Source organism: Macrobrachium rosenbergii, chromosome 41, assembly GCF_040412425.1.
Source record: "Macrobrachium rosenbergii isolate ZJJX-2024 chromosome 41, ASM4041242v1, whole genome shotgun sequence".
NCBI lineage: Eukaryota > Metazoa > Arthropoda > Malacostraca > Decapoda > Palaemonidae > Macrobrachium > Macrobrachium rosenbergii.
In genome coordinates this window covers 36,169,797-36,190,678 of record NC_089781.1, presented here as the reverse complement: position 1 = coordinate 36,190,678, position 20,882 = coordinate 36,169,797, and the positions used below count along the sequence as shown (strand labels likewise).

Genomic DNA, 20,882 nt, shown 5'->3' with positions numbered 1-20,882 from the left:
ATGGTAGATCTCAGCATCCCAGCAGCAGCAGCAGGAGTCCACTCAACAACCCTCAAAGGATGCTGGAGGTCTGACAATGGTCCACTCTACAAACTGAACTGATTGCCTGGGTCCAAAAGCTCTAGAAGACCTCTCAGCATAGGCAGGGAAACACAACAATTCATACTGACTCAAAAAGGAGCAGCTACAAGTGCGCAAAAGGAAAATAAAGGAAAATATCAGACTTCTATCAAGCATATGGGCAATTGCAAGCCTCCATCAAAACAGGAACACTCTGGAAATAACATTAAACTGGATTCCGAGGAGAGGATGGGAATCCCGGAAACGAAGAAGCAGATTCTTAGCAAAAAGTCTGGATGCTGGGAAGACCAACGTTAGTATCAAAATCAGCCCTCACTCACACAACTTAAAAACAAGGCAGCAGCACACTGCCAACTACAACCTAAGTTTTTCAGAAGAGCTGTTTTCGGTGGCTCAAAAACCGCCAAATGGTACATAGACACTGTAAACCTAAAACCACACAATATAACCAAAGACATGTCACGGGCCCCTTTCATAATCCATCGGCTAAGGCTAGATACCTGTGCACATGGCAAAGAATAGTGGACAATCCTGTCACCCATGCAAGTACTGTGAAACAATCCCAGAAGAACCCCTGGAACACTACCTTCTTGACTGAACAGAAACAGAACAGCTAAGAACAAGTTGATGAAGGTAATGAAAGAACAGCTACCCAAATAACAAAGCACATGCTGACAAACATCCATGAATTTGCAGGCGATATGCTCCTACCCACCGGGAAGATAACTCTAAAGAATCCATACCTTAAACCACCCACCCTCCTTCCCCTGTTCTTAAATCAGACAAGTCTCAACCGTACTGACCCAGACAACAAATAAAAACCATACCATTCATCTCAAAATACTGACTTTAGAAATCACCCCTATCATTCCATCCATCACAATCAACACCAACAAATACACAAAACACATACAGACACAAGAATTAGACTGGACAAGGAATATGAGCATTGGATCACCACGAACTAGCATACTAGCTACCTGTGCCTACTACTCAATTCTTCTTTTTTTCCATCTGTTGGCCTCTCCCACTAGCCAACACTCACTGCTATCTCCACTTTTATCCTCATCTGATGGGTACCTTAGGGTTCAAAGAGGTTGCAACCTTGCCTGTTAAACCTTTTCATTTCAAAATTTCACCCCCACCAAAATCACTTTCATGTATCATAATAAAGTTTTCATTAACCTACCCATGCGGGGCAGACTCATCATCAACATATAGTTACGGGCTGCTCTAGAAGCAAGGGTCCACGTTTAACTGCCACAAGGCCAGCTAAATCTAAAACATGCAACAACAATGTGACATTTATCTCAGTAAGGAACAACCAATAAAACAGTTAACACCCAGCCAGTATGTCGCTCATACCCCAGTCCTTACAATGTGGTGAAAATCACAAATCAAATGAATGTTCTAACATCACCTTAAAGTGTAAAAATTATGCAAAGAAAGGCCATAGTGGTACTAAACATAAAAGTCGATGGCAGTCCGTTAATAGTATATAAAGAATACAAAAGTAACCAATAATACGGATCAAAGCTTTGAGCAGGTAAAAGTTTCTACGCAACGTAATAAACATACAGTTCGTAGGAAATAAAACTAACACTATTAGAAATCTTATAAAATCAAAATTGATCTATTTGAACCTAGAACAAATTGTAAGTCAGGCCAGAGAGCATTTATAAACGGCGCACCAAGACTATACAACAAAATACAGAGCTGAAGTGAAGATCACAGTCTTGAATGCAAATTTTTAAAATGAAGAAACATGTGTATACTGCAGTGTGTGACATTTGAGGAAATACTAAAAGTAACAATTGTAAAATACAAGAAGCACCTTACGTTTTGAAGACGTACTAATTGGGCTTGAAGAAGATGGGAATCATCCCTGTGGAAAGACAAAAACCAAAGTGAAAGTGAAGATTGCGGGATGAAAGCCGGCCGCCATGAAGTGATTGAGGTCGTGCAGCCTTCAAGGTCAACTGGCTTTAAAGCTATTCGGCAACTAATATAGCATTAACATTAGCCTCGGTCCAGCATCTTCCAAGGGTCATGGTGTTGGTGGTTGGAAGGAAGGGTAGCCTCTGTTATGCCTACCTGTTGCCTGTGCCACACTGATTTTACATGTGACTTGCGAAAGGACAAAGTAAATGTGAGATGGCCTTAAATGCATCTTATTGGACGTATTTAATTTAAAAGAAAATGGGAAGGACAAAAAAATGATGGATGGATGTCGGGGCTGCAGCAGGAGGAATGGCGCAGAAGATTCGAAAACAAACCGGAAAGGACACAGCCACCGTTAAAATTAAAGCAAAATTCTAACAAGCCAGTGTTAGAGGCGCAAGTGTGGCTAAAAAAATTAATAAAAATGAGAAAAAATTAGATGAACGAAGATGGCTCATCAGTGAAAATGATCAATTAAGACACTGAATCCCATATTTTGTACCCACTCCCTTTGAATGATAATAATTGAAATTGTCAATAATCTATCCTCTGTTCGGCTAACATATGACTAAAGCCGGAAATGCTCCTTTGCTTCTGCTACCTTTACGATTATTATCGTAAACCCATATGTGCCCATTAAACGATAATAGGTGAACGCCCTTCCATACGTTGAATGGAAATTTATCGTATTTCCACTTAGGTTGCTTGCAAACAAAATGAACGAACCACTTTTGCCGCTTCTAAATGTACTGTATTATAAAATGGAAAACCAAAGACCATAACAAACTTCGTTTGGTCATATGCTTTGGTTTTACATATGCTTTATTATTAAAATGTTATCAAGAAGTTGCAGCGGTAAGTTTCGGCATCCTAGCACAGTGATGACAATATTGGTTATATTTGTCATAGTTTGATTTGGCCCCATGAGAGGCTTATTTATTGGACACCCCCTCCCATCCTGTGAGAGGTGCGGCATCAAAAGAGATACATACATGTACAGGACCCCAAAGGGGTTACGAGGTTAGTTATAATTTGGAAGAACGAGGTAGGCAAATTGTGGTACAACCCAGTCACAGCATAACTTTCGAGTGTTCGGCTATTCCGACACACGTCGCCCGAAACCAGCGCCATCTGTTGCATTAAAATCGAGGTTGAGTTGTTGTTTACGTTTTGTGTGCTGATTGCTGGCTTTCTTGTCTCACTCCGTAACGATGAACCCTCTAGGAAATGCTCAGGTAAGACTTTTGTGTCATCGCAACTACTTTTATCATTGCAATTCCGCCACGGAGTCATTTACAACGTAGTTATCCCTTTGCTTGTTAAATAATTTGTATGCTTAGTCCGGCTAATGAAGCAGATCCTCTTTTTGTTTTTTGGTTTTTTACTAGCATGGCCCAGCCCATCGCATCGTCAGGGCTTTTCTCTTGGGTCAGATGTCGGTAATGCTACAGTTTTGGGGTCCAGATTCACATTATGTAAAGTCGAGATCAACACAGATCTATCAGATATTTATTGAATCATGGAAAACGGTAAAAATTTTTGCCCAGATGTCTACTTTTCATGTAGCCGATTTTGAAAGTTTTCAGAAGTCATTGATATGGACGTCATACTTATAGTATAGGGTAGTTTTACGGATTCATAAAAAGCAATGTTTAGTTTTTATTATCTTTCCTGGTGTTGCATTTCGGAAACCACAGGCCTGGCCGACTGTCCCAACATACGAACAGCGTAGCGAGTAGTACCTTACCGACCAATGGGCCAATTTTGTTTAGCCTAGACTGGGTCTGCTAGACTTACGCTTACTGATTCGTAAATTAGGTTGAGCCAGTCTTCACTCATTATGTAAGGCAGACCTTGGTTTGGAATATGGTTTTGTCAGTTTCATGCTGAATAGCATAGTGGAGTATAAGTTGACAAATTGTACCAAAGCTAGTGTAACTGTTCTTTGCAGTGTTCCTGCTCCCCGAGCTGCAACCCCTTTCATTCCTTTTACTGTACCTACATTTATATCTCTCTTCTGTCTTGCTGTCCACCCCCTCCTAACAATTGTTTCATAGAGCTACTGCGAGGTTTTCCTCCTGTTACGCCTTTCAAACCATTTACTCTCAATTTTCCTTTCAGCACTGAATGACCTCATAGATCCCAGCACTTGGCCTTTGGCCTAAACTACATGCTATTCGATGTTTGTAAGTAATAACTGTGCACAGGCTGTATGGAACAGTTCCTCAAATATGAAAGTCATTAGGGAGCCGTATGTTCAAGAAGGGATTGGCTAAGGAAATCTGTTAAAAAGGGAACCATAGTAACCTAACATACCCTAACCTAACCTAACAGGCCTTATTTAGCCGGAGCGCTCCGCCTCCCCTGACCCCCCGATAAAGGAAACCACTTTCTACCAAAAGTGCCCTGCTCATGCGTGATAGCATTCCCGGATGGTCAGCATACAAAAACATAATCAGTTTTGAGGTTAATTACAGGTCGATTACAGTCGACCAACAAAAAGTAATGGGAAATTCTTGATAAGCAACCAAAATACTTTAGGAAAATTCGATTTTAAAGAAAATACCCAATGCCAAGCTAATGCTTAGTTCTAACTTCTATTCCATTCCATTCTATTGAACAGTTAGCTTACCTTAGCTTATACTTTGGGTAGCATGCAGAATATGGAGACTGGGGTAAGCAATGGTAATTTTGCCTCTTAGTGAAAACTTCTGTAGGTGTCCAGGTGGGGGCAAAGCTCGCCTGGCCATGTCAGGACACAGCGCCTGAAGTCAGGTTAGGGAGGTAAGCTCTGGTTACAGCACGATGCTACGTGAAAGGTTGGGGTAAGGTGGTTTCTTTTTTGTTAGGTCATAGCTAGTGCCAGCCCACGTATCTTATCGGAAATTTTGTCCTGCCATCCTGTTGCCGATATTCATTGTTACTTCTGGAGGGCTAAAGCAGCCCCCTTCCCCAAGCCAGGTTAGGAAGGTAACATGTGGTTAGGTCAGTACACAGCATTTTAGGAAAGGTTATTTTTTGGCCTGTTTTAATGGTTGGATTTCTCACACCTACCCATATCCTTACTCTGCATCTGCTCCTATACTGTAATCTAAGGAAATTTAAATGCTGCTGCGCTAAATCAGAGGGAGTTCTAGAATGAACTGGTAGATGTTGTAGGCTAGAATACCCAGACTGTAAGTGTGCCTATAGCTAATGCTAATCTCCAGTACAACCAAGATAGTTGATTAAACTAGCCAACATTGGCTTTTATGTCACTGTACAAATTGCTACACTAAATCTGTTCTAGCTAGCCAAATACAAAAATTATTAAGTGATTCCCAATAATATAAAGGTTATTTTAAAGAGGATGTCTGCATGAGGGCTTTTTTTTATTTAACTTTAAATAGAATATTGATTGATTTCTGCATATGTATGCTTATAAAATTAAGGAAACCCCAATTAACCATTCAACAAGGTCAACCATAATAGTACTCCAATATATCCAACAATTTTCAAGGACTCTAGTGGGAAATGGGTATATTTGGGTTGGGAAAAACCCAAATCAACTGCAATAGCCAGGAAGGAAGGAAATGTCCAATCATAATATGACCAGTTTTAAGAAAACATAGTTGATGTATGTATACCCAAAATGTAGCAGGGATAATTACAAGGATGCATCTTAACCTAATCTACATCACTGGGGACTTACCTGAACTTCACCTCTAAACCTAACTTTTGTAGCCTAATGCAGGTTGCCTGGTTCTTACCTCGCCATTCCTCTTAATGACCTGACCAAGAATTATGAAAATAAAGAGCAAAGTATTAGTATATGGATAAATATAACCTAACTTTATCTAACTTGATCTAATGTTAATTTAACTTACAGTCAAACCAAAATGACTACAAATATGGCTGTCATTAGCTATATGCCAAACTTCAAACCAAAATGACTACAAATATGGCTCTCATTAGCTACGTTGCCAAACGTCTTCCTGACTTATAATCTGGCTACAGTTAATCTACATCCCTCCTACCGTCTGCCCAGAATTTACAGTTTATGATGACTTAAGGAGACAGTGACAAGATTTTTTTTCTAGTGCATTGTATAATTTATTTTCATCTGTGAGTCTGGGCCAGATATTGTGCATTTGTATAATTTAAATGATTGGAAACTAATCATCCTCATCCTACCCTGTTATCAAAACAGTTTAATGTATGATTTCAGTTCTTCATTTACTGTTATTTTACTATAACTCATCATGTACTCAACATCAAATTTCAGTTTTGCTTGTTTTATGTAGTGTTAAAAATGCCAAATAATAGTGTCAAGCTGTTTACCCTTTCTGATCTGCTATAAGGAAGATATGGGAATGTTTTTGCCACATCTATGCAATATCTCAACATGGTGAAGTTTTATGTATCAAATCTTAGAATACAGTAGTGGCAACATCTAAAATGTGCTCCATGTTCATAGTCATTTTGGGTTAACTATCCTATAGCCTTATGCACCAGTTCCTTAATGGGCTGGTTGTGGTAGGGACTGTCTCCCCCCCCCCACCAGCCAGTTAAGAACCTGATGCATAAGGCTAGGTTATATTACAATTAGATAAAGTTAGGTTAGTATGCATCTATACACTTTGCTCTTTTTATTTTCAGAATTCTCACAGTCGAGTATAGACATAGGTAGTGTAATGGGTAAACCAACAGTTTCCCTACAGAAAACCATCAACAAAAGTCTGAAAAATCCATTTACTCACCAGTTTCATTCAAGTAACCTTACAAGTAGTACATAGCTATAGTTTCTAACTCACGCGGCAGCCTTTATTTAAAAAATTGTGTTAGCACTTCATTTAGTGTAGGTGAGCACTTCATTTAGTGTAGGTGACCACTTCATTTAGTGTAGGTGACAAGCCCTGCCCACTAACGGGAGTACTGGAAATGACTTGGTAGCAAACCTCATTCTGTTTCTGCCGCACTCTTGAGTGACATTGAAGGTTTGCTGCAGCTTTTGTTTGCTGATTTTCGGTTGTATGGCTGGATTTCGGTGAAGTATTGTCACTTATTTGAGTAGCCTTCAAGCTTTAATAGCTTTCAGAATAATTTTTTCTAGTTCTTTGGTTATTATTATGTCTGATTCAAGTTCACCCAGTTTCACTATTGTAGCAAAAAGTTGCAAAACCAGATTAATCAAATCTTCATATGATTCTTATACAATTTGCATAAATGTAGTGGGTAGAAATATAGTAGGGAGGAAACTTGTACTAGATGTAATGATTAGCAAGAGTAGAAGGTACTTAATCTCAGTTAGACAAGTTAGAGAGGGACAGAAAAAAATCTGGGTTAAACAAGTTAGAGAGGGATAGAAAAAGGAAAGCAGCCTCTAGAGCCTAGAAACGAGCTTCCCTTAGCCTAGTATTCTACCACAGCCTAGGTTAGAAGATAGCTCTGCTATTCCTTCTTCCCCTCGTCCCTCTTCCTAATTTTTCTCCTGCTACTAGCCCTCCTACTTTTAATCCACCAACTCCTGCTCCTGGCTCCCTCCCTTCCGAACCTGATGCCATTGCCAATTTAGAGTCTAGGTTTCACAGAAAATGATCCTACTAGTGAATATAGTGGCGGAGTTAGGTGCGTCACTGAAGGCATTTATGGGAAAACGTATTCAGTCTGCACCACTTCCTCGCAAAATGACAAGTGATAGTGTTGTGCAAGTGGAGGAGGTGACTGCTCATTCCATCAATTCTTCTAGACCAAGGTCACTGTCCTGCTCCCCTGAACCTGGGAGAAGACATACCAAATGTCCAATGGAGGCCGAGGGGCTTGGTCCACGGGTAGTTGCCCCTCAGTCGAACCTGTTGCACATTCCCAGGTATTGGCAGACAGCCACTGGAAAGGCGTCTTGACAGGAGAAAGTGTTATGCAAGTGGAGGAGGTGGCTTCTTGTTCCCCCCCCGGTTCTTCCAGACGAAGGTCTCTGTCCTGCTCCCCTGCACCTAGGGGAAGACATGTTGGAGGCCGGAGGGATTTGCCCACAGGTTGCTGCCCCCTAGTCAAACCTGTTGCACAAATATCCCAGGTTTCGACAGACAGCCACTGGAAAGACGTCTTGGATGTGTACCAGTTGTCATCCGACTCTCAGGACTCCAGCCCAGACTTGGAAGCGCCATAAGTGCTTTCTAGATTCGTCTTGTCCGTTGAAGAGGCACACAGGCGATGCTGGCTACTCTTCTCCACTGCCCAGTTAGCGATTTAAGGAACCGGGCACAGTCGTCAACCTCCCTGCAGCACATGGGACAATCCGGAGTATTTCTCTCCTGAGCGCACTTCTGTTGGGCACCAGTATGTATTTGGCTCCCAAGCGCCCAACGATCCCTCTTAGGTGCTCATTGTCTTAGTTCAAGCACCCATCTCCTCATGAGCGCCCGACACCCGCTGCCAGTTTCCGAATGCCTGGTGCCAGCTCCCAGCACCCACTCCTGAGCGATTGGCGCCAACTCTACAGTATCAATCTACTGCTCGGAGCGCCAAGCGCCCATTTCCAACTGCAGATCTAGCCTATGCAGCTCTCCTTCAGTATTTGTGTTGTAGGAAGGTATTTCATCAGAAATTCCCCCTGGTGTTTAGTTATAAGGACTGTGTTTTGGAACTCAGTCAGAGTTTGAATTATGACATCTTCAGTTTCTCCATGGCTGTAGAATAAGACTGTTTTTGGAAGATCAGACCAATGTTCTGCAGGATTTCAGACAAACTCCATAGTGGTTTTTCTTGTATTTCCGTATAAATGCTATATACAAAAGAATACAATTGGTCTGCACAGGATGATCTCCCATGCTCGATCTAATATCTAAGCTTTCACACTTTTACACTAGCAAGACTAAGATGCACACACGAACAAACATATGACCTCGTTCCCAGGACTTCCCACGACTCACGTGACTTTGCCTCAGCTCTGAGCAAAAGGAGAATCGCTGAGTTTATGCAACGCATGCTAATGTATGATGACGCACTGTCTTAAAGCACTACACAGGTACTTATTGATGACGTCTGCGTCTGGTTTGACCAAACGGAGATTTCACAATAGCCTTCCTTTCATGATCAGTACAGATATACAAATTGGGAATTATCTTAGATTTACTAAGAACTGCGTAGTTTATTTAAATGTGGGTAAATGAAATATGACATTTGCTCGCCACGTAAAAACACAATAGAAATGCAATCATCAAAACAGGCATTCACTAGCTAAGCATAAATTCTCAGAAAGCAAAAGAAAATATACGCTTCCAAATATCATTATACTCAAAATGTGAATGAGACATATAGTAATTACTGAAGACAGCAAATACTGAAATATGTTGCATATTTGTGAACACAAGTCTTACTAGAATGTAGCAAAGTGAGAGAAAAAAAGGTAAGTTATATAACTCAAATATTGATTATACTGACAATGCTAATGATTAACATGTAAATCATATATAGATAATGTAATCTGGATAAATCAAATAAAATAATGCAATTCAGAAATGATAATGCAATCCTGAAATGATAATGCAATTCATATATCAGTAAAAACATTTGTGCACAGATTATATGAATACACTTGCAATGATAGAGATTGAAATCAATGCTTAAAAATGTATCAAAAGGTAATAACCATATGGTAGGTTTATATAAACAAACAGTTATCCTGATAGATTAATCAGTATGGACAAAAATTACTAAATGCAAAATGTTGAATGAACAACATGCTACTCACAGCTTAATTGATACATACATATGTAGTATAGGTTATAAAAGAAATAAATGTAGATAAATGATAACACCAGAAATTTCAGCTCTTCCTCACATACATTACCAAAAAAAATAGAACCTTTTCAGTCTTTCTCTGTGTATTCGAGCTTTAATGAAAAAATGGCCAGTAATTCCATTATCGAACTTCGGAACATATAATTGCGCCAGTCCAACGTTGACCTTTGAGAATCAGCAGATTTCGCAATGGTCTCCTTCATCTCTCGTGCTTTTTCCAAAACATTACGCTGCGCGATTACGCCTCACGGCTCCCAGCAACATACCAACGGCAATTAATGTGTAGAGAGAAGAAAATCATGGTGATCAGAAGAATGGCTCGCAGGAGACAGCAAGTCTAATGATGCAATAGCGTTTTCGATGGGCCTGCTGTAGGGGAATTGTTAGGCCTTGCAGCCTAGTGTTTCCCCACGATGTGTTGATGAAGAAGTTGCCCTCGGATGATGGATGTGCTAGCTCGGATGAAGAGTGGCGGCGTTGTTGCAGTGCAGCCATCATTAACGATGAACATGTGTCCTGTTGTCCTAGTACCATCTGGGCAAGTGATGTATGTATGGTTCTGCAGAGAAGGCGAATGGCGTGCCATTCACGAGCCTGTGATTTAAACTGATTGTCACGATATCGTACTAAACCAGCCAAACAATGTTCGTATGTGTATGGGGAGAGGTTCTGTTAAGTACCAAGTCAATTCGCATGAATTCAATGGCAAATGTTTAAGAATTCAAACAAATCGATCCTGCACACTACATTATTCATAACATCATGGCAATCATTTAACAGTGCTTGGTCTCGGACTACCGTAAAAGCTTCTTTATTGGCGAAAACCAATACTAGAGCTGACAGATTATTAATAATAGGTGTCAGGGCGTTAGATACATACGTGTGGAAAAGGCGAAATTTTATATGCTTTCCATGCGTCTGATGGGTTGAAAGGAATGTCGATTCGATCTTATCAAGGTCAACTTTAACTGTGATCAAGCTGTAATAAATTCAACTTTATGAAAATCTACTACTGGAACATAGCATTTTATCGTGAGCATTATTGATAATCTGAGTAAGATCTTTGTCGGTAACAAATGAGGAGACAACACGCCTTTAGCAGCAAGTGTTATAGCTTCCACGTAATCTTTTGATTTTTCGATAAAGCTTGAAACTCTGAGTATACATGATTAATTTTAGCATGATAATACATCAAAGTTGCTAACAAAAACTTGGAGTGTCATGAACCTGATTGAAACGTCGTGACTGTTCATTTTACTTTACTGATTACGCTGTTCAAAGCTTGAATTTGTTTGTTTAGTTCTCCTGCTAATACCTCTTGTTGATGTTCCAGATTTTCGATTTTAACCCCTGATCGCGAAGTTTTAAACGATTTGAAATCCCTAATCCAAGACCTTTCTGGAACCAACCAAATTTAATGCTGCTAGAACAAGTGGGTTACGCCTTTCTGTAACGTCATGAGGTATTGACCACATTAGCAAATCACGAGCCAAGATTTCAGCTTAACTTGTTTTATTCCTTAATTCCCAGAAAAGCATATTAATTGTGTCACTGGCTTGATTGAGGCGGCGTTGGATCACTGATAGCTAAGAATGATTTATGCAAGTCTGCCAGAGATTGATAAAAAGTCAGTTCTGATTTCAAAGTTATTACTGCATTTTCGCTAGTAAAAATGGCGTTCATATTGACTTCTAAAACTATATTATGCCAGTTAGAAAGAAATTATTCATTTCCTCTACTATAGAACCATGATGTAAAGTTATTTCAGAACTCTTCCCAGCTACGATAAACATTGAGAGGAATAGTGCATGGTATAATTTGACAAGTTTCATGTTAGAGCCTGTAAAAGAAAATAACTTGTAAATAATGAAACAAAACATCGCATCATTCAAATGATGTAAAAATTCACACAATAATTAACTTTCATAACAAACCATTGTCTTAAGCTCTCACATGAGATAGATACTGTTAGAACATCCGTTGAATCGGACTGATTCCGAATTTTAAGTCGATTACCTATTAAAACTTCTAACTATGAAAGGACCTTCAAACTTAGGCAATAATTTCCAATTTAGCCCTTTTCTAACATAGACTTGTACATATACTATATCTCTCCTTCTTGGTAAGGCTTTGTGACCTTAGCTTTTATCATGTGCATTCTTCATTAACACTTGAGCCTGTAAGAGGTTTTGATAAAGTGTTTGATATCTACTTCGGCTAACATCTATATATATCCTTCAACGGATCTGATAAACTAGATGTCGGGGATAATATGTGAAAAGTGACCTAGCAGGTATCCCATATACAGCTTCATGGGGAGACATGCAGATTGAAGTATGATAATTGTTATTTAGGGTACTGGACACAGTGGGTATTGCAATATCCCAGTTTGGGTCCATACCGCCTATGTTTACACGCCAGTATGTCTAGCACCTTTCTATTAACCCGTTCTACCAATCCATTAGATTCAGGATGGTATATCATCGTATTGACTTTCTTTATTTGCAGAATTTCGACAATGAGTTAAAGTGATTATTGAATTCTCCACCTGGTCAGAGATTATTATATTTGGAATTCCATGTCTGCATATATAGCACTTTCGTAAACTTCCTAGCGCACTCAATGGCTGTTTTACTTTTTGAGTAAATTAATTCAGTATACCGTGTAAGGGCGTCAAAAATAAAAGAACACAAAGGTATGAAAAAAAAATGAGGTATCAGGAAGAATTAAAACCTCTGAGCCTGGCAATTTTCTTTTAACCTTGACCGTGAGATCGATGGTGTGTTTGGCTCAATGGTTTTGTCTAACGGCATGGCAAGGACGGGTGCCTGAGAGTTATGTTGGGTTGCTGTAACAATATCATAAGCTTATGAGACAAGTGACTGGCTCTTCGATAGCGTTATCTTCTTACTCTCTGCCATGCGTTGGGGTAGATGTGTTGTGAAGGTCAGATGTTTTCCTCGCTTTTTCCGTTGTTGATTGTTTTCTTCCGTCACCTGTAACCATGTCGTTTTGAAGATGACAATTGTCTATGGTTTTGGGCATCTCGCCCGTGTCGGAGCTTCCGTTTACCAAATGTAGACGCCATGTAGAGGTGCTGCCAGAAAGCTCTGTTGTGACCGCTGTTGTGTATACTGTTGTATGCGCTGTTTTTGCGCTGCCACCACCTGTTGTAGGAAGGTATTTCATCAGAAATTCCCCACAATGTTTGGTTATAAGGACTGTGTTTGGAACTCAGTCAGAGTTTGGTTATGACATCTTCAGTTTCTCCATGGCTGTAGAATAAGACTGTTTTTGGAAGATCAGACCAATGTTCTGCAGGATTTCAGACAAACTCCATAGTGGTTTTCTTGTATTTCATTATAAATGCTGTATACAAAAGAATACAATTGGTCTGCACAGGATGATCTCCCCATGTCGATCTAATATCTAAGCTTTCACACTTTTACATAGCAAGACTAAGATGCACACACACGAACAAACATATGACCTCGTTCCCAAGGACTTCCACTGCTACGTGACTTTGCCTCCAGCTCTGAGCAAAGGAGAACGCTGAGTTTATGCAAACGCATGCTAATGTATGATGACGCACTGTCTTAAAGCACTACACAGGTACTTATTGATGACGTCTACGTCTGGTTTGATAAGCGAGATTTCACAATAGCCTTCCTTTCATGATCAGTACAGATATACAAATTGGGAATTATCTTAGATTTACTAAGAAACGTAGTTTATTTAAATGTGGCATAAATGAAATATGACATTTGCAGGTGAGCTCTCCACCCCTTTTGGCTCCAGCTAGCCCCTGGTCTTGCCTACTTCAACCTTCCTGATAAGGAGCCATCCAGATGACAGACATAGGCTCTCCACAGTGGTGCTTTCCTCGTCTTGTAGGAAGGCACTCAAAGAGATTGCAGTTTAGTTTTCTGCTAAGAGGGAGCAAGGTAAGGCTTCCTTCGTCTTTCCTCCCTCTCACTTAATCCGTAGGAGGTTTCTTTCCTACAGCACCGGGGAAGTTCCCTCTTCCCGACGCTCAGCGTTTTTGTCGGCAAGAATTGTTTTCATCAGCAGAACTTGGCTTCCTTGTCAAAGACCTCTTTGAGTTTTTGAAGCTTTCAGTTTCTTGGACTAGATGGTGAGACCGCTAGCTAAGAAGATTCAAGATTGCATGATTTAGTTGGAGACTTCACCCCAGACTGGCTACAAGTCCTTTCACGTGTAGACAAAACCACTTGGGATGGCTCTCTAGAACTTGCAGCTCTTTTCTCTTTGGAGGTTTTGAAGAAGAGATTTTTTGGTGCTCCTGTTCAACTAAAGCAGCTTAGGATCTTCCGGTGCATTCTTCCAAACGCCTCAAGGATTTGTCCACGTTTGTTCCCAAGACAGTCTCTACTCTCCAGCAACATCCCTTTTGTGGGAGTAAGCCCAATTCCAGTCTAGGACCTGCTCCAATGTCAGCTTCTTGGCCAGAACTATCAAGAGGGGCTCAAGTCTTCGCCCAAGAAATGAGGAAGAAGTCCTCCGTACACAAGTGTGAGCCAGTCTTCTCAAGTTTTGGGAGAAGTGGAGTATCATATCCACAGATCAGTGGATTGTCAAGGTTCTGAGGGAGGGCTACTCATTCCATTCTTGGAGAGCCCCCTTTTGGTCCCCTCTCCCATCGTTTTGACAGCCTACTCAAGTTCGGCCCTTTCACAAGAGGTCTCCTCCGTTCTTCGAAAGAGAGCCATAGAAGAAGCCAAGGACATCAACTCAGAGGGCTGTTTGTGGTCCCCAAATCATCAGGGTTTGCAGACCAGTCCTCAACGTAAGCGCCCTTGTTCTCTTCATCCAACAGACGAAGTTCAGGTAGAGACGAACCAGTCAACCCATTCATCCATTCTCCAGGCAATAGAATGATAACCTTGGATATGCGGGACACATGCTTCCACTTCCCCATCCATCCAGACTTCAGGAAGTATCTAAGGTTCATCTTCAGGACACTCTCAGGCGCCCCACATCAGCGTCTAAATGCCTGTCTCCTCTCGGAGTGCCCAGCACTAGCTAAATTTTCCAGTTTTGGGCTCTTTGCTTCGGCCTCTCTGCGGCATCTCAAGTGTTCACTCGAGTCCTCGATCCTATAGCTAACCGACTTCATTTATATAACAGGCATAAACATCAGTCTAAATCGGGACGACTTCCCTCTTCGGTCCCCTTTGAGGGAAAAGGGCACGAAGGACTTGAACCTCTTCCCTCAGGGACGCGCATAGGTGTCCGGCTATGTACAATGTACCTGGAGTACCCACCAGTCTCAGCGGATGGGTTGTGGTGTTTTCAGTATAGGTGAAAGCATTGTCTGCTTCTTTTTTGTTTTGGTACTCCACCCAGGGAAAAGGCACTTGTGTATGCATTGCCAGCGATCGGGCCTATCCTTGGCTGCAAACCTCCCACTTTAGTAGAGGTGACCCATGGTTCAGCTGCCACACGCCACTACAGGTCAAGATGAGCACCACCCAGAAGTATTCACCTACAGTAGTTCTCTTACCATATGAGGAAATGACAAGCATTGTTTCAATGCTAGCAATTTTTCTCTTTCAAAGTCATTACCATGCCTTAATGTTTTGGAATAGAATATGTCCATGCATCCTACCCCCATTCAGTGTGGGATTCAGCTATGTAATTACTTGGTATATACTTACCAAGTAATTACAGAATCAGCCTGCCCTCCTCCCCTCTCATGGACATACGGGCACAAACAGAATGAGGTTTTCTGCCAAGTTGTTTCCAGTACTGTACTCCTGTTAGTGGGCGGGGCTTGTCACCAACACTAAACTATCGAAGTGCTACTGTGACATTTTAAATAAAGGCTGCTGCACGAGTTAGAAACTATAGCTATGTAATTACTTGGTAAGTATATATGAAACAATTTTATTATGAAAATATCATTTTCTTAAATGAAAATATCCTTTTCTGAAGGAACCTAATTGTCAATAACAAAACCCAAACATCCAGATAGGGCAAGTTTTCTTGTAAGTGTTCAGAATCGCCTAAAAAATAACACCAATACTTTACCCCACCTTAGTTGTAAAATCAATAATCCCTTATGTAGGCTGGGCTTAATTCAGAGCCTACATAACATCTGAACTCTAGAAATTTTTCTCAGAATGATAGCTTTGACCAAATGACTGTACTGTATACTGTAGTGTAATTTTTCATTTTATATAAGTAACTTACCAAGTAATTACATAGCTATAGTTTCCACTTTAACGGCAGCTTAGATTCAAAATTTCGCAGGTAGCACTTCAGTATAGTTTGTGTAGGTGATCAGCCCGTCCCATTAACGGAATATTGGAATGACCTAGCAAACAATTCTCATTGGTCTCCTGCTGTCTTTGGTGACAACACTTGGTCTGGTGGTAGCTTTTTTCATTATTTTCCGGTTATTGCTGGATTCCGATGGAGGATTCCTTATTTCAACCATCATATTGTAGCTTTCAAGCTGAAATCTTTCAGGATGAGTTTTTTCTTATTTTGTTTTACATTGATTCAGTCATCATCGAGCCGCCGGTAAACGACGCGATTTGCATTGATGGTTTGTTTACCGGTTAGGCTTCCGGCGGTGCCGATAATAGTTTTGCCTTAAAAGTAATTCTCGGATGTTACAACATTCCATTGTAAAAGTAAATTGTAGATTATGCATTTTCATTAGGCCGTAACTTTGGCAATTTATGAATTGCTTTCCGCCTATAAAGTAATAGCGAGCTGCCAATAATAGTTTTGTTTTTAAAGGTAATTCCCGAGTGTTACGACTCCATTATAAAGTAATTGGTCTAGACACAATTATAAAATAATTGGTCTTTGTTAGGCCATAGCCTTTGCAATTTGTGAATTGGTTTACGGCCTTAATATACTAGCGAGCCGAAGATAATAGTTTTGCCTTAAAAGTAATTCCTGTATGTTACGGCATTTCATTTTTAAGTAATTGGTGTATGTTATGTCTTCTCATTAAGCATTAGCTTTTGTAATTCATGAACTGTTTATCAACCAAAGGCTGCTGGTGAGACACTGGTAATGTTTTTTGCTTTAAAGTACAGTAATTTTCAGATGTTACGACATTGCCTTACTATCTTTCATTAGGCCATAATTTTGGCAATTTATGATTTGTTTATCGGCCATATGCTTTGCGCAAGCCACCGATAATTACCTTGAAAGTAGTTCTTGGGTATTTTGCCATTTCATCAAGCCTGTAACTTTTGGAATTATGATTTATTTACCGGACCTATGCTTCCTGGAAGCCTCCAGTAAATAAAAATTTTGACAAAACCGTCACACCTTCCTTTGCAGAATCAAAGTGTTAGGCAGAAAGAAGAAAGGAGAGAATTGGGGGTTTTTGTTGGCGGCTATGAGTTGACGTTCTCGACAGCCGAGAACCAGCTCACGCTACGAACCTTGCTGGCACCAATCTCGGGCACCAGCTTCGCCCCCAGCACCCTCATTCATGCGCTCGTCACCAGCGCTAACGCCCTGGCGCCAATTCTCTCCTACTACCCATCTTACCACATGCTCCCACACCTGGCTCCCTTGCTTCCCTTTCCATACCTTTGCCAGTCTTGAGTCTTGGTTAAAAGTTTAATAGATATCCTAGGTCCAGAAAAAGTAGAGAGAACCCTTTGCCCTGTAAGGTCATTAAGATACTATTTACTAAGAACGGAAAAGATCTGTGGGCCGTCGAGCAACCTTTGGTGCTCAGTAAAGGATCCTTCTCCCCCTCTTTTAAAAATGCTTTGGTGTTTTTCATTAGGGATTTAATTCTAGAGGCGCATTTGCAAATTTGAAGAGGATACGTTGCCCGTAGTGAAGGTCAAAGCTTATGAAGTGAGGGCAGTTGCCACGTCCCTGGCTTTTACACATAATTTGTCTATTGCCTCTATTATACAAACAACATTTTGTTCATGACACTTACCTGACAGATATATATATAGCTGTATTCTCCGAAAGGGACCGACAGAAATTCAAAACTTATGGCACACGCAGTTGGGCCAGGTGGTTAGTACCATTCCCGCCGCTGGGAGGCGGGTATCAGGAACCATTCCCATTTTCTATTCAGATTTTCTCTGTCGCCGGTATTGTCAACACCTGTTGTCAATACCTCCGCTGATGGATTTCGGAAACTTTTCCACTGAGTATTCTGATTGTCTTTTGGTTTTTTGACTTTGGATTTGTGGATAGGCATACGCTTCTGTGGACTGTTTTGATTTTGGTTTTGGCTTTTCTTGAACAAGATGTCTGGTTCTAGTATTGCTAGTTTCAGAGTGTGTTGTGGAGGAGTGTAAGGTGAGGCTACCGAAAGCTTGGTAGACCCCTCACACAGTATGCATGAGATGTAGGGGCATGTCTGTTTGTTGGATGATCGCTGCAAGGAGTGAGAGTCTTTGCCTGATTCTGATTGGAAGGCTTACGATTCTTACGCACGCAAGTTAGAGCGTGACCAGATCAGGAGGTCCTCCTCCAGGAGTGTGTCGGCTGGTGGGAGTCAGGGTATTAATTTGTCACCTGTTAATCCTACTAATGCTTCACCTTTCCTGTAGAGTCGCCAACCCTCCCCTGTAGACCCTGTGATTGCGCTCTGGAAGGTAATGCCCTTATGCAGATTTTGAACTCCATTCGTGCCTTGGAGTCAAAAGTGATGGCTATTGAAAGTGTAGTGAAGTGCAGTGATCCCCATAGTGTTGTGGAGGGGGCATCAGATCGCCCTATAACGCCTCTAGGCCTGGACCTCTGCCGAACTCCCAGGACTTAGGGAGTGGGCATGTCAAAAGCCGCAAGAGGGTTACAGGGACCCCCACCGATCTGGCGTCCCTTCGAAGGCCATGTTGACGTTTCCCAGGCTGCCAAGGATCGTGCTCGCGCACGAGTCCTTAAGGATTGCTTCTCGTCCTCCGAGGCGCCCTCTCCACGCAAGGGGTCGCGTTCTCGGGTGGACTCTCGTTCTTTCAAGAGGAGCTTCGCAGAGGAGGACGCTTCTTCTCTTTCTCGTGCGCTAGTTTCTTCACCTGACTGGCTGCACGACTTGCCGCCGCAGAAGAGGACCAGGACTTCACCTGAGGAGGACGTTTTTGAACGCCCAGGCCGCCCAAGAAGAGAGCTGTCGTCGCCCATGGTAGAAGGAGGAGGATGCTCCTTCCCCCCTCTTCTTCTCATAAGAGCAGCCCTTCTCCTGAGAGGGATTCTTCTCCTTCGAAGCGTCTTCTCCAGGGTATGCAGCGGCAGTTGGCTTCCCTTCTCGCTGCAAAGGAGTCTGAGCCTCAGGCGCCGCAAAGATTTGACGCTGCCAGTTAAGAGATCTAAGAGGTCTCCCTCTCCTGCTCTTCGTTCATCTCTCTCTCCTGCGAGTTCTCGTTGTCGTCCTCATCGTTCGTCGGATCATCGGCTTTCCTTGCCTCGTCGTGACGCTCTGGCTGATCAGGACGCCCCTCTTGCAGCTCAGCTGGCCGCTAGTAGGAGTTCGCGCCAAGACGTTCGACATGACGCTCCTCTTGCTTCTCATCACGCTCTTCAAGACGTTCGGCAGGATGCTCACCAGGACGTTTCTCTCCCATCCCGTCTAGACTCTCTGCAGGACGCTCGGCAGCTTGCGAGGCAGGACGCTCGGCAGGACGCTTCTGTGCGGGACGCTCCGGAGTTTTCTTCTGCTTCTTCCCACAAGAAGAGGTCTCTTTGCCGGATCGGATCCAAAGGTCTTAGTCTTCCTCCATTCTCGGAAGACTCTCCTGCCGCTCCCGTCGAAGAGGGAGGTTTGTCTCAGGAGTCGGACTCTGCAGAACAGGAGCAGCCCCCTTTGTCGTCTTTTTCCGACTATCAGGTTTTGGCTAGTATGCTGAAGGAATTATTTCCGGATAAATTTCAGCCTTCTGCTCCTCTATCCCCCCCTTCGCAGTTAGCTTCTTCGAAGGTGAGGAAATCGCCCGGCTTCCTGCAAATGAAGACTTCGCTCGCTACTAGAAAAGCCTTCAAGAAAGTTAACTCTTGGATGGAAGATAGGAAATCTCAAGGCAAATCTTCCTTCGCTCTACCCCCGTCTAGATTGTGCGGGAAAGCTGGGATTTGGTACGAGACGGGAGAAGAAATTGGTTCAAGGGTCCCTTCTTCCTCTCAAGGCGACTTTGTGAGTCTCGTCGACGCTTCGAGGAGGTCTCTCCTTTCTTCGGCTAAGGTGTCCTGGACACTTTCTGAGACTGACCACCATCTGAAAGGCCTTTTCAGGACTATGGAGGTCTTCAACTTTCTAGATTGGTGCTTGGGGGCCTTGGATTTGAGGACTCGGAGTCCAGATTCTATCTCTCTGGGGGAGCTGTCCAGTGTGCTGTCTTGCATGGACAAGGCCGTCAGAGATGGTGCGGATGAACTGGCTTCTCATTTTGGTACGACTCTCTTGAAGAAGAGGGCTTTATACTGCAATTTTGCAGCGAAGTCGGTTTCTCCTGTTCAGAGGGCGGAATTGCTTTTTGCCCCTCTGTCTAGCCATCTCTTCCCCCAGCCGCTAGTCAAGGATCTCGCCTCCAGCCTTAAGGAGAAGGCTACTCAGGACCTCCTTGCACAGTCTTCCAGACGTCCTAATGTCCCGTCTACGTCGTCGCAAGGACTAACCTCCAAGAGGCAGAAGCCCTTTCGTGGCAAATCTTCCTCCTCAAGATCCTTTTCTCGAGGAAGAGGCCTCTCCAGAGGCGGAGCCCCTTCTAATCCAAGGGGCAAGAAATGACTCTCCAGACACCAGTAGTAGAGCCAGGCTTCTCTTGTTTTCGAAGCCTGAGAGTAAGAGGGGCGGATTCTGGTCCCTCAACAGTGTAATCGAGAAAGATTCTTTCGTTACAGGATCCAGAGTTCCTGGATTTGGAGTCTCGACAATCATCTCTTCCTGGTTCCAAAACAGTCAGGGAGTGGAGACCAGTCCTGGACGTCAGCAGACTGAACCATTTTGTCATCAAGGAGAAGTTCAAAATGGAGACGCCTCAGTCTGTTATAAATGCGCTAAGACCAGGCAATTGGATGGTCTCTCTGGATCTCCAGGACGCATACTTTCATGTCCCCATTCATCCTCG

General features: G+C 42.3%; 1 protein-coding gene across 2 annotated transcripts in view; it reads left to right on the top strand.

Annotated features, from left to right (window-relative positions):
- Window positions 1–2,982: 2,982 nt before the first annotated feature.
- Window positions 2,983–20,882, top strand: part of Rcd-1 (Required for cell differentiation 1) — a 99,773-nt gene continuing 81,873 nt past the window's right edge. The window contains exon 1 of one of the 2 annotated variants that reach the window (XM_067084241.1): window positions 2,983–3,257. In XM_067084241.1, coding sequence (XP_066940342.1) covers window positions 3,234–3,257 — 24 coding nt within the window. In that variant the 5' untranslated portion in view covers window positions 2,983–3,233. The remainder of the gene's footprint in view (window positions 3,258–20,882) is intronic. The other variant, XM_067084240.1, reaches the window with a different exon arrangement.